This window comes from Dendropsophus ebraccatus, chromosome 4 (assembly GCF_027789765.1).
Source record: "Dendropsophus ebraccatus isolate aDenEbr1 chromosome 4, aDenEbr1.pat, whole genome shotgun sequence".
In the NCBI taxonomy this organism is placed as follows: domain Eukaryota; kingdom Metazoa; phylum Chordata; class Amphibia; order Anura; family Hylidae; genus Dendropsophus; species Dendropsophus ebraccatus.
The window spans coordinates 130,350,234-130,364,975 of record NC_091457.1 but is presented as its reverse complement, the minus strand read 5'-3'; the positions used below and the strand labels follow the sequence as shown (position 1 = coordinate 130,364,975).

At 40.5% G+C, this 14,742-nt stretch overlaps 1 protein-coding gene across 1 annotated transcript in view; it reads left to right on the top strand.

The window, feature by feature from the left end:
* Positions 1–14,742, top strand: part of CACNA2D3 (calcium voltage-gated channel auxiliary subunit alpha2delta 3) — a 636,447-nt gene that overhangs the window by 414,634 nt on the left and 207,071 nt on the right. Inside the window, exon 17 of the mRNA XM_069967934.1 lies at positions 6,894–6,977. Coding sequence (XP_069824035.1) covers positions 6,894–6,977 — 84 coding nt within the window. The remainder of the gene's footprint in view (positions 1–6,893; positions 6,978–14,742) is intronic.

Below are 14,742 nucleotides of genomic sequence, written 5' to 3'. Positions count from 1 at the left end.
CTAATCATCACTTTACTTTAATGAAAACATCAAATGTTTCTTCTAATTATGTTATCACAATAGCATTATTAGAAGAAACATTTAGAATTATATGTGCGCTCAGCTGATTGGCTGATCGGCTGAGCGCACATATAATGAGCCGGTCCGCAGTACAGTGACTTCATTGTGCTGCGGACCAGCGAAGAGGACACATCGGGGTGAGTATAGAGCTCTCCCCACCCCCTCCCCAGCACTGCACCCATCCCAGCAAGGAAGGGGGGTCAGTTAACCCCTTCCTTGCTGGGATGGGTGCAGTCTGACATCAGTCTGGCCCCCAAGGGGTTAAGGGGGATGCAATGCATCCTCCCTTAACCCCTTGGGGGCCAGACTGTAAGCAGCGATCTGTAAAGATGCTGCATACTGTAAGGTGCACAACACCGCTCACAATGATGGGTGTTGTGCTCCTGTTTGTGTGTTTTTTGTGTGTTTCTCCCTTTTTGTTTTTCAGATATCGGTATCCTGGGGATTACGTCGGATTCCGTGGACTACGTCGATGACCAGCGTTTTTTTTTTTTTTTTAATAAAATGGTAAATGAGGGGTGTGGGGGTGTTTTTATTTGAATAAAAAAATTTTTTAACTTGTGTCTTGTCTTTATTTCTTTACTTTATAGACTTAGTAGTGGAAGCCGTCTAATAGACGGAATCCATTACTAAGTCAGGGCCTAGTGTTAGCCGGTATAAAATGGCTAACACTAACCCCCCATTATTACCCCAGTACCCAATGCCACCAGGGGTACTGGGAAGAGCCGGGTGCCAGTGGTCCCGGAGCGTCAAAATTGGCGCTCCTGGACCGGGCGGCAGCAGGCTGGTAAGATTTAGGCTGGGGAGGGCCTAAAACAATGGCTCTTCCCACCCTGGTGTTACCAGGCTGCTGTCGTTTGGTTTTTAACCCGGCTGGTTATAAAAATAGGGGGGACCCTATGGGTTTTTTTTTTTAATAAATAAATAATTTAAAAAAAACATAGGGTCCCCCCTATTTTTATAACCAGCCGGGTTAAAAACCAAACGACAGCAGCCTGGTAACACCAGGGTGGGAAGAGCCATTGGTTTAGGCCCTCCCCAGCCTAAATCTTACCAGCCTGCTGCCGCCCAATCCAGGAGCGCCAATTTTGACGCTCCGGGACCACTGGCACCCGGCTCTTGCCAGTACCCCTGGTGGCATTGGGTATTGGGGTAATAATAGGGGGTTAGTGTTAGCCATTTTATACCGGCTAACACTAGGCCCCAACTTAGTAATGGATTCCGTCTAATAGACGGCTTCCACTACTAAGTCTATAAAGTAAAGAAATAAAGACAAGACACAAGTTAAAAAATTTTTTTATTCAAATAAAAACACCCCCACACCCCTCATTGACCATTTTATTAAAAAAAAAAAAAAAAAAAAAACGCTGGTCATCGACGTAGTCCACGGAATCCGACGTAATCCCCAGGATACCGATATCTGAAAAACAAAAAGGGAAAAACACACAAAAAACACACAAACAGGAGCACAACACCCATCATTGTGAGCGGTGTTGTGCACCTTACAGTATGCAGCATCTTTACAGATCGCTGCTTACAGTCTGGCCCCCAAGGGGTTAAGGGAGGATGTATTGCACTGCACCCATCCCAGCAAGGAAGGGGTTAACTGACCCCCCCTTCCTTGCTGGGAGGGGTGCAGTGCTGGGGAGGGGGTGGGGAGAGCTGTATACTCCCCCCGATGTGTCCTCTTCGCTGGTCCGCAGCACAATGAAGTCACTGTGCTGCGGACCCGCTAATTATATGTGCGCTCAGCCGATCAGCCAATCAGCTGAGCGCACATATAATTCTAAATGTTTCTTCTAATAATGCTATTGTGATAACATAATTAGAAGAAACATTTGATGTTTTCATTAAAGTAAAGTGATGATTAGTACAGAATGCTCTTTTGCCGGCAATATGAATTAACGGCTTATGGAGCTTCCTGTACTAATTAATATTTAATTAATAAAACACATTTTCGATGAAATAAATTCAGTTTCGTTGTTCAATAATTTAATTCTAACGAATCCATCATTGTGCAATTAAATATACTGTCAAAAAATAAATATACATTTATTTATATATATATTTATTTTAACAGTATATTTAATTGCCAAATGATGGATTCGTTAGAATTAAATTATTGACCAATGAAAGGGACTTTATTACAAAGAAAATGTGTTTTATTAATTTAATATATTAACTATTAGAGGCATCGGCATTCGGCATCATTGCCGGCTTTTTTTTAAGTACTCCGTACGGACCGCCTGTCAATCCACGGCCGCGTTTCCAGCCGCAAACAATGGTCTTGTTCATTTTTTACGGGTCCGTTTACGATCGGGCCGTAGATTCATACATAGTGTGCACTGTGCAGCCGTATATCCTATACTTTCCAGCGTACGCATGAACCACCAAAAATACCGCCGCACAATTACAGACGCAAATACAGCCGGACAGTTACATAGTCTGAACCTGGCCTAAAGCATTTATTTAAGTGGCCAGTGCCAAATTACTATATATATATATATATATATATATATATACATACATATATATATATATATATATATATATATATATATTTTTTTTTTTTTTTTTTTTTTTAAATACCTTGGATAAAGTACTCTACTGACACCCATTATCAGTCTAAATTAATAAAATAATGACTCTGCTAATCTTGTCCCAGTGTGTATTGCAAAGCTGAAATGTGAGCTGCAGAAAATAGAAATGATCAGTGTAATGAGTTTTTTCTTGCAGTTTTTCACCTAACCCTATAGATAAATAGCTTGTTCATGTCCCCACTTCACAATCTAAGATGATAATGTGCTTATCTGTCCCAGTCTGTACGGCAAAGCTGAAAACCAAGCTGCAGAAAACATAAATTATCAGTCTCATAAGTTTATTTTAGTGTTTAGTGACCTATTCCTGTATATAAATACTCCGGATAAAAAAAGTAGCAATGTGCCCACCTTGCATATAGCACACAGGGAACTTTTTCTTTCCCTAGCTACGCCCCTTTATCTTTCCCCCCAGGGCCGCTCCTGCCATGAGACCAAATTAGTTTATTTCTTAGGTGGCAGATTTGTAGAGTCTCTGAAGGGTTAATATAAATTATATTGTCTGCTACACACCACTGACTTCACTGACCCCATGACCTGCAAATGATAGCTGGACACAGACGTAGACTGGACTGGAAACACTTTGCAGGTATTGTTATATGCTTCACACATCACTATACTACAAGTGATCACTATGGAGCACAAGGTGTAATGGTAGTGTGACCATAAATAAGATCACCATAAATAGTCACAATGCATTGACTCTTGTATATGTCAGGAGTCCATGGAGTCCACAGGATAGGGTACAAGTAAGAGATGCCTTGGGGGTAATTCGACCTCTTGGTCCCCTTTGGATCTCTTGTGTGGCTCCCACATGTTCCCCTGCATGTTCCCATACTTGTCCCAAATAATAAATCAGAAAACCCCTTTATTAGCTCTGATAGCAGTCATTCTATGGGACACGTCACTCTCTGCTTTCATTGGCTAACAATCTTTGTTATGGGATGATAAGTTGTATCTTCTGTCTGATCATCCCAATTTTCTTTCCCTAGAAGTAAACTGAAAGATGGACAGCAAGCAGAGATTTTTAAAAAAGCTTTGACACAAGTTGTTATTATTATTATTATTATTATTGTTATTATACTATGATCAGCCTTTATTTGGTAAAACCAGAACATTCCTGGCAGTTTCTAGTATTTTGCTGTGGAGCAAGTAACTACATCAATAGTTGATTCCCAGCAAACCTAAGTAAGCTGTGTGCCATGTGATAGTAGGTAACATTGCCATGAATTATCTATGCTGGGGGTCCATCCAGTCTGTACTGTACACTTCATTCCCGTGGTCTGAGATATAGAAGCAGGTCACATACCTAAGTCCTTTATCAGAACCACAGATAACCTATAAACATTTCTCAGCAGTCCAGGTGCTGCCGGTCTCTATAAATTGTAGAATTTCAGCTATTTGAATGGCACATCGGCATTAGCATAATTATCAGCTATTAAACTGGAGGAATTTCCTGCCTCGCTGAATGACTGCTTTTGTCTGCGGCCGTCATCCCGCTCTGTATTTTGGGACTTTCTAATATTTTGTCTTGTTTGTGGGATGGTCATTTCTATAAAATCTCCCTGTGGGGTTTAGCTCCCATGATTTTTTCCCCCTGTCTGCGTCTTTGTGGATGTGCCATGACAGATCAGTTCTCAGACTGCGGGCTCCTTTTTTAATAAATGCTAAGTTACTTTTCCTGTGTTTTCTTTCCTTTGAGCGGCCTGTGACTGCACAGGTAAACACACATTCACTCATTTAGAATTAGCTCTGTTGGCAGGAAGTAAGTAAATGGAACGGCCAAGAATGGAACTAGATACAAGAAACGAGGAAAAGGCTGGTAACGCTGATACATGTGAGCGATAGGGGGACTGTTATGTTATATATATAGGGTGGATTACAGGTCAGGTACCACCGAACGCTTAGATTAATCTTATTGTATAGATAAATGAGTACAGCAATGGTTTGACATACTGTATGTGTGTAGATACATAGGAAAAAGGAGATGCGTTACTATAATGCAATAGTGAAATGGGGGCTATCCTTAAAACACTTCTGTTCCTCTCAAATTTTGATAAATATTTCTCTGTGTCACAAGAAAAAAAAAAAAAAAAAGCAAACAAGACAGCAAAAAAGTCAAGTTACTTAATACATTATGTGTGTGATGTTTCAGCTCAGCTAAATGCTGCCATATCAGATAGATAGATAGATAGATAGATAGATAGATAGATAGACTAATATAAGACAGACAAATACATGGATACATAGATATTTGAAAGAAACAATAAATGAATAAATAGATATATAGATGGATTTTTCATGTTTTTAAAATCTCTATAAATAGATACCGTATTTTCCAGCTTATAAGACGCCTGGGCATATAAGACGACCCCTAACATTCCCAGTTAAAATATAGAGTTTGGGATGTACTCGTTGTATAAGATCTCAGAGGCAGAGAAGGAGATACAGTAATACCGCTACACCCCCCGCTACCCCGGTCACCTGCAGCTTGCTATGCCCTTTAATATGGTGGGGATGTGGGCGTTTTTAGCTCCACCCACCCCCCCCCCAGGAATACTGAACCAGAAATAAAAGAAAATGCAGAAGATATCAATGGTGGGTTCTTTTATTAGAGCTCAGCATTAATAGAAGCTGCTGCAGAACATCTTTGGGAGCAAACATGTCAATCACTTGAGACTCTACTGACATACACAAACACACACATATACACCAGTGTTACAGACACTACTGACATACACACACACACACACACACACACACACATATACACCAGCGTTACAGACTATATATATACTGTATATAGCCACAGATACATATACATACTAACATATACATATATACCCATAGATACATATGTACACTCAATGACAGACATACACAGCACTTACAGCTCCCAGGCTTCCCCCCTCCTCCTCCTGTAGTCCGGGCTGATCTAAACATAAAAGTATTCAGGACCTTTGGGTCATGTGATCATTAGTTCCTTCATCCCTCTCCTGAGCCGTGCAGGACCTGGCAGGTCCTGCTCTCTGTTTCTCTCCTTTTGATGTTTAGCCCGCTCACCCGGCACTACAGTGAGGGGGCTGAACAGTGCAGTGGCGGGTCCCTCTTCCTCTCTGGACCCCTGGGGGAGCGGGGTACAGTGGTTGGCTGTCAGTGGCATACAGTACCTACCATGAAGGCAGAACAGGCTTCCTCGGGCCCCCTTCCTGCAGGGGCCCCATAGCAGTCACCTTCCCTGCCTTCATGGTAGCTACGCCACTGATAAAGAGATATTACAAAAGTCACTAACAGACAAAAAAAAATATTGCCATATACTGTAAATACTTCTATGGTCACCGTAGTGAATTATCTGTACAGCACTATGTAATATAACTTAATAAAATACTTATAAACAGGGAAATAAACACATTTTTCCCTTATTAGAGAACATTCTGTGATGCCACTGAGTCACGTAGCTCTAAACACCTACAACACAACAGATAATGGAGCCTGAACTTCAGGCCTCATCAAGCAAAACATTGTGGTCTAAATCATCTTAAAAATAACCTGCACTCCCACATCCTTGTTTTCATAGAGAGGTGTTAGTACCTCTGTATCCTGCAGTATCCAAAATTAATACCGTAATGACCCAATGCAGGCTCGCTGGCCAAAAAATATAGATTGCCCTACCTAATTGCAGTCTAGACTTCAAGGCAAAGGGCCAGCTGAAATGTATAACATATTTGTGCTCTGCCTTTAGAAAGCGCTTCCATTCCTTAATAACGCTAAAATAGTTCTTCAAAGTATAAAAATACGAAGCCACAGATATTCCTAAGAGAGAATGTCCAGGATTCATCATTTTTGGAAGGTACACAAGCATGTTAACAACATCTTCATGATGCGGGGTCTCGTGATCGGTCTACTGCTCTGTTTAGGAGTATAAGGAATACATGGGGACTTGTTGGGTCCATCGTATATAAATGTGGCTAGTACGACTTTAGCATAGAAATAGTGCAATGGAATATATACCCTAGGTCTTAGGTTCAGCTTATATGTGGATTGTGGCCTCTATATACTTAGTGGTATACCGGACCTGCTATACAAAAGATCACAATGATTTCAAACAGACCCCAATGACGTCACTCTTCATATAGAGAAGAGTCCATGGTAACATTCATACTGTAGTATATTGTGGATAACTCATTTTGTTTATTTGAACCCTTATCTTTATTTTTTATTTATATTTAATTATAGTATGAAGAAGGAAAAAAACGCAGGAAACCAAACTACAGCAGTGTGGACTTATCTGAAGTAGAATGGGAAGACCGAGATGATGTGGTAAGTGTTCCACACTTGTATTGCAACCTGAGCTATGACAAATGTCAATATTCACAACCTGACATCACTTATTGGCAGTTATCTATCCATGCTGTGTATAGGCAGTCAACTGTGTGTCAGTGCAGTTGCGCAGATATTTAAACAGTTTCAGGGCTCCCAGCATCATCATTCATTATAATTCCAGGAGCTCCAAATAAGTTTAAATACTAATTCTAATTTTTGTATATTCAGTTTACACATCCCTTCAGGGGACAAGTTCTATTGTGTTTTTCAGAAACCTATTGCATTTTTTCGCTCTAATTTTTGATGTTTTTTTCCTTGCTGGGATGTGTAAAGGAAGTATACAGTAATTAGAACAAAAAAAAAAAAAAAAAAAATATATATATATATATATATATATATATATATATATATTTATTAGTTTTCTGCAAGACACATTAGAACTCCAGCAGTATGCAGTCAATTGCCAGCATACATCCAGAGTTCTAAAATGTGATGCAGAAACCTTTTGCATTTTTCGCGCTGAGGTTTGTATATTTCCTTTACATTTCCCTTCAAGGTATGAACTATACAGAAATTAGAATGAAAAAATGCAGTAGGTGAACCAGTCACCCTCAGCTCTGGCGAGCAGGGGGCACCTTGATAAATGCTTGAGTATCCAATTGATTTAAATGGGATTTGTTACTCGAGCATTTAAAAAACAATGCTCCACTGAAGTAAATAACACTTGAGCATTTTAGTGCTTGCTCAGCACTTACCATTATAATAATGTTACTTGTCATTGTTTTATGCTGCCTGTGGTTTGGACAGCAGAAAACTAGTTACATGTTCCCTTTAATAAATTCACTTTTTGTAATAGAGTGCAGTTATTATTTGTAATTTGTGCAGTCTCAAAAAATACATAACCTGTGAATTTTTATGGACGTGACAGGTAGGAAGCATAGCTTTTACTATCTGCTCCCCTTACCTTCTGTCTCCCTCCCCTCACCTTGTAGATTGTGAGCCCTCGTGGGCAGGAACCTCTATCCCCATGTACCAGTCTGTTATTTACCTTATTCATGTAATGTGTTTTCTGATTTTGTAATGTTCTGTTTGTTAAGCCTTATCACTTGTATAGTGCTCTGGGGTCAAAGGCGCTTTATTTAAAATAATAATAATAATAATAATAATAATAATAATAATAATAATGATAGCTTAAAGGGGCACTGGCACTTAAAAAAAAAAAAAACTTTAGACGCGTCTTAGAGATGTCAAACGTTTTCATTGGTCTGGATCTGGATGTTCAGACCCTGAGTAAATTACTAGAAGAAGCCTGGAGAAGTATGCACCGATAGCATTCTCAAGTGCGTCACTGACACAGACTTCCAATATAAGTCTATGAGGCTGTCTCGTGTCAAAGGAACAGAGAGCAGGGAGAGAAGCAATCGGTTGGGATCTGAACACCCAAACCATGGCTGATCAGAACTTTCGCTATGTCTCGTTAACATGTCATGCGTCTTAAAATGACAGATAAACTTTTAGGGTACAAACACGCACACCGTATACGCAGCAGATATGCAGCAAATACGCAGCAGATCTACAGCAGATTTGATGGTGAAGATTTGATGCTGTGTTCAGTTATTTAGATCTAATCTGCTGCGTATTTGTTGCGTATTTGCTGCGTATCGCAGCAGTAAATATGCTGCGTATACGGTGTGTGTGTTTATACCCTAAAGAGTTAGTGCAGTTTAGACTTCCCCCTCCCATCTATCTAAAAAGTCCCCTGATAAGATGATAATTGTAATAGGTCTTGATCTGGCCATGATGTCTTGTATGCTGCTAGTCTTCATTTTACTTCAAAGACACTTCAGGAGAAATTCATAATTGTATTGTTCCATTGAAATCAGTAGGACGTCCATGTAAATGCATGGAGGACATATGTCTCTATGCAATAAATTCTCCATTGATAGAAATGAATCTCAAGCAGGGGACCCTCCCTCTATTACATCCATATGTATAAGTGAGTAGACAAAAATAGCTGCTTTAAGTTTGGGCCTCTAGCATAGTTTCAGTACGTTGCTGATCCCTAGTAAATCATCCATCAGTACAGATCAGAAATCAATGGGCTTTTTTTTAGGTGAACCCAATGCGATTTTTGATGCCTTTTCCGGAATCATAAGCTACATGGTCATCATAACTAAATTATTATAGTGCAATAAAATGACCAGTTTATTCTTTGACAGCATATTCCCCCCAATAAGATAACCCAGTACAGCTGTGGCAGTGTGTAGTAGTGTGTAGTCGCCATGTTGTGTACACAGAAAATCAGTAGGACTTGGAATGCTGCAAGGCACGGCGACTGCATTTACACATCTTAAAAGTAGCTGTCCCCTTCAATATTCTCGGTTCTGTTTTTCTAGGCATTCTTATGTGCTCAGGTTGAGCCAAGATTTTCTTGGAATAACAGGCATAAGTGTTTACATACCCTTACAGGTATACAGGTTTAAGATTAGGATCAGAAGTCAACAGGGACACAGCCTGAACTTTTCCAGCTGTAAAGTAGATGCTTCATTTATCTGGAGATTTGTGGTACCCAGAATTACAGTGATATGAAGGATATGTAGGTCATAGACAAATGTAGGTACAGTGACTTGCAAAGGTACCTTTTCCTGTTATGTTGCATTAAAACCTGGGATTATAATGAATTTTAATTTAGATTTTATGTAATAAACCTGCAAGTGTAATCCAGAATAATACAGTAGAATGAATAAAAAAAATAAATTGAAAGGAATCTCTCAACTCCCAGGCCCTAACGGAAGTGCTCACAGTGTGCTGTAGCTGGCAGTCCCCTAGTGAGCATGGTGCCTTTTGGTAATTCGTCCGTGTAGTGGATTATGCACAATCTCATCTCTCCTACTGTACTTAAGAGGCAAAAAGGAGTTGTTTGTGCCACACTTTAACACACCTATCCACTCCTTCCTTCTCCCTCTTCTTCATGAATAATCAATGCTGCCCGGCTTCCTGCTCACTCCACTGTCAGTCAGTGAATCTCTCAGCTTAAGGCTAGGTTCACACTATGTAACTGTGCGGCTGTATTTTTTATGCGGCTGTAAATGTGCGGATGAAACTACGGCCGTGGGAAAAAATAGACATGCGCCTCAAAACATACGGTCATTTACTTGGAAATCTGGTTCAACTAAAAATAACAAATAAAATCTTAAGAAAGTGATGCAAACACCTCTGTAATGCATCTGGGAAAGCAGGGAACACAGTTTACATGAATTGCTATTACCGGGGTTTGCGATCCTCTGCAGTAATGCCGATGTCTCTCATGGTTAATATATTAAAATAATAAAACACATTTTCGTTGTAATAAAGTCCCTTTCGTTGTTCAATAATTAAATTTAAACTAATCCATCATTTTGCAATTAAATATACTGTTAAAATAAATATATATATATATAAATAAATGTATATTTATATATATATAATTATTTTTTGACAGTATATTTAATTACACAATGATGGATTCGTTAGAATTAAATTATTGAATAACGAAACTGAATTTATTTCACCGAAAATGTGTTTTATTCATTAAATATTAATTAGTACAGGAAGCTCCAGTAAGCCGTTAATTCATATTGCAGGCAAAAGAGCATTCTGTACTAATCATCACTTTACTTTAATGAAAACATCAAATGTTTCTTCTAATTATGTTATCACAATAGCATTATTAGAAGAAACATTTAGAATTATATGTGCGCTCAGCTGATTGGCTGATCGGCTGAGCGCACATATAATTAGCGGGTCCGCAGCACAGTGACTTCATTGTGCTGCGGACCAGCGAAGAGACAACATCGGGGTGAGTATAGAGCTCTCCCCACCCCCTCCCCAGCACTGCACCCCTCCCAGCAAGGAAAAGGGGGTTCACTTAACCCCTTCCTTGCTGGGATGGGTGCAGTCTGACATCAGTATGGCCCCCCAAGGGGTTAAGGGGGATGCAATACATCCTCCCTTAACCCCTTGGGGGCCAGACTGTAAGCAGCGATCTGTAAAAATGCTGCATACTGTAAGGAGCACAACACCGTTCACAATGATGGGTGTTGTGCTCCTGTTTGTGTGTTTTTTGTGTGTTTCTCCCTTTTTGTTTTTCAGATATCGGTATCCTGGGGATTACGTCGGATTCCGTGGACTACGTCGATGACCAGTGTTTTTTTTTTTAATAAAATGGTCAATGAGGGGTGTGGGGGTGTTTTTATTTGAATAAAAATTTTTTTTAACTTGTGTCTTCTCTTTATTTCTTTACTTTATAGACTTAGTAGTGGAAGCCGTCTAATAGACGGAATCCATTACTAAGTTGGGGCCTAGTGTTAGCCGGTATAAAATGGCTAACGCTAACCCCCCATTATTACCCCAGTACCGAATGCCACCAGGGGTACTGGGAAGAGCCGGGTGCCAGTGGTCCCGGAGCATCAAAATTAGCGCTCCTGGACCGGGTGGCAGCAGGCTGGTAAGATTTAGGCTGGGGAGGGCCTAAACCAATGGCTCTTCCCACCCTGGTGTTACCAGGCTGCTGTCGTTTGGTTTTTAACCTGGCTGGTTATAAAAATAGGAGGGACCGTATGCGTTTTTTTTTTATTATTTATTTATTTATTTAAAAAAAAAACCCGCATAGGGTCCCCCCTATTTTTATAACCAGCCGGGTTAAAAACCAAACGACAGCAGCCTGGTAACACCAGGGTGGGAAGAGCCATTGGTTTAGGCCCTCCCCAGCCTTAATCTTACCAGCCTGCTGCCGCCCGGTCCAGGAGTGCCAATTTTGACGCTCCGGGACCACTGGCACCCGTCTCTTCCCAGTACCCCTGGTGGCATTGGGTACTGGGGTAATAATAGGGGGTTAGTGTTAGCCATTTTATACCGGCTAACACTAGGCCCCAACTTAGTAATGGATTCCGTCTATTAGACGGTTTCCACTACTAAGTCTATAAAGTAAAGAAATAAAGAGAAGACACAAGTTAAAAAAAATTTTTATTCAAATAAAAACACCCCCACACCCCTCATTGACCATTTTATAAAAAAAAAATAAAAAAAACGCTGAATCGACGTAGTCCACGGAATCCGACGTAATCCCCAGGATACCGATATATGAAAAACAAAAAGGGAGAAACACACAAAAAACACACACACAGGAGCACAACACCCATCATTGTGAGCAGTGTTGTGCTCCTTACAGTATGCAGCATCTTTACAGATCGCTGCTTACAGTCTGGCCCCCAAGGGGTTAAGGGAGGATGTATTGCATCCCCCTTAACCCCTTGGGGGCCAGACTGATGTCAGACTGCACCCATCCCAGCAAGGAAGGGGTTAAGTGAACCCCCTTTTCCTTGCTGGGAGGGGTGCAGTGCTGGGGAGGGGGTGGGGCTCTATACTCACCCCGATGTGTCCTCTTCGCTGGTCCGCAGCACAATGAAGTCACTGTGCTGCGGACCTGCTAATTATATGTGCGCTCAGCCGATCAGCCAATCAGCTGAGCGCACATATAATTCTAAATGTTTCTTCTAATAATGCTATTGTGATAACATAATTAGAAGAAACATTTGATGTTTTCATTAAAGTAAAGTGATGCTTAGTACAGAAAGCTCTTTTGCCGGCAATATGAATTACCGGCTTATGGAGCTTTCTGTACTAATTAATATTTAATGAATAAAACACATTTTCGTTGAAATAAATTCAGTTTCGTTATTCAATAATTTAATTCTAACGAATCCATCATTGTGCAATTAAATATACTGTCAAAAAATAAATATATATATATAAATATACATTTATGTATATATATATATATTTATTTTAACAGTATATTTAATTGCAAAATGATGGATTCGTTAGAATTAAATTATTAAACAACGAAAGGGACTTTATTACAAAGAAAATGTGTTTTATTAATTTAATATATTAATTATTAGAGGCATCGGCATTCGGCATCATTGCCGGCTATTTTTGAAGTACTCCGTACGGACCGCCTGTCAATCCACGGCCGCGTTTCCAGCCGCAAACAATGGTCTTGTTCATTTTTTACGGGTCTGTTTACGATAGGGCCGTAGATTCATACATAGTGTGCACTGTGCAGCCGTATATCGTATACTTTCCAGCGTACGCATGAACCACCAAAAATACAGCCGCACAATTACAGCCGCAAATACAGCCGCACATCTAAATAGTCTGAACCTGGCCTAAATGTGTTGGAGCTGTGGTCTAGGGGTAACTCACCTGTCTAGAGACCTGCCAGCAGTTCATTTTCTGGTTTAAATCCCCTTATGGAAATGAAATATAGGTTGTTATTTGTTTATTTTTTGTTCAGTATTTTGGTCAGTATTTTGCAACCAAAACCAAGAGTGGATTGAAAACACAGAAAGGCTATAGAAACACTGTTGAAATTCAGCAGATGGCCATCACTTAATGGCAAATATCGTCCGTTGTTTTAAAATAACAGTAATTGTGTGCCATTAAGTGGCTGCCATCCACTCAATTTCAGCAGTGTTTCTATAGCCATTCTATATTTTTAATCCACTACTGGTTATGGTTGCAAAATACTGACAAAAATACTGAGCAAAAATACTTTGTGTGAACATAGCCTTAACAGTAATGAGAAGGAAAAAAATAAGGAGCTCTCTTTCATGTCCATCAGGGGATTTGAACCAGAGTAGGGATGGTCCGTACCTGCCGAGGTTCGGGTTCATATGAACCCGAACGCTCGGCAGCAGATACCCGCTGTCTGCCCGCTCCGTGGAGCGGGCGGATCCAGCGGGAGGAAGGCCTGGAAAATTGGGATACAGCCTATGGCTATGGCTGTATCCCAGTTTTCTAGGCGGTCCTCCCGCTGGATCCGCCTGCTCCACGGAGCGGGCAGACAGCGGGAATCATTACCGAGGGTTCGGGTTCATACGAACCCGAACCGAACTCGGTTCGGACCATCCCTAAACCAGAGAACAAACCGCTTGCAGGTCAGTAGGCAGGTGAGTTACCCCTAGACCACAGCCCCTACACAGTTTCTTTTAGACATAACCAGCCTACCGAGGACTGTTCTGCAATCAGAGACACTGACTGACAGCTGAGCGAGCAGGAAGCAGGAAAGCATTGATTATTCATGAAGAAGAGGGAGGAGGAGTGGAGAGGTGTGCCAGAGTGTGGCACAAACAACTCCTCTTTGCCTCTTCAGTATAGTAGGAGACGTGAGATTGTGCATAATCCTCTGCACAGAAGATTACCAAAAGGCTCACTAGGGGACTGCCAGCTACAGCACACTGTCAGCACCTTAGGTAGGGCCCGGGAGCTGACAGATTCCCTTTAAGAATAAATAAATAAAAACATGCAATACTTATCTATTCATCCATACTTCAAATGTATTTATTATCTTGTGAAGCTTTTAAATGACCTTACTTAGGCTGGGTTCACACTACGTATATTTCAGTCAGTATTGTGGTCCTCATTATTGCAACCAAAACCAGGAGTGGATTAAAAACACAGAAAGGCTCTGTTCACACAATGTTGAAATTGAGTGGATGGCCGCCATTTAACCCCTTGCCTCTAAAGCCTGTTTTGGCCTTAATGACCAGGCTCATTTTTCAAAATCTGACCTGTTTCACTTTATGCACTTATAGCTCAGTGATGCTTTAACGTATGCTAGCGATTCTGAGATTGTTTTTTCGTCACATATGACACTTTATATTAGTAGCAAAATTTGGTCACTACTTTGTGTATTTTTTGTGAAAAACATCAAAATATC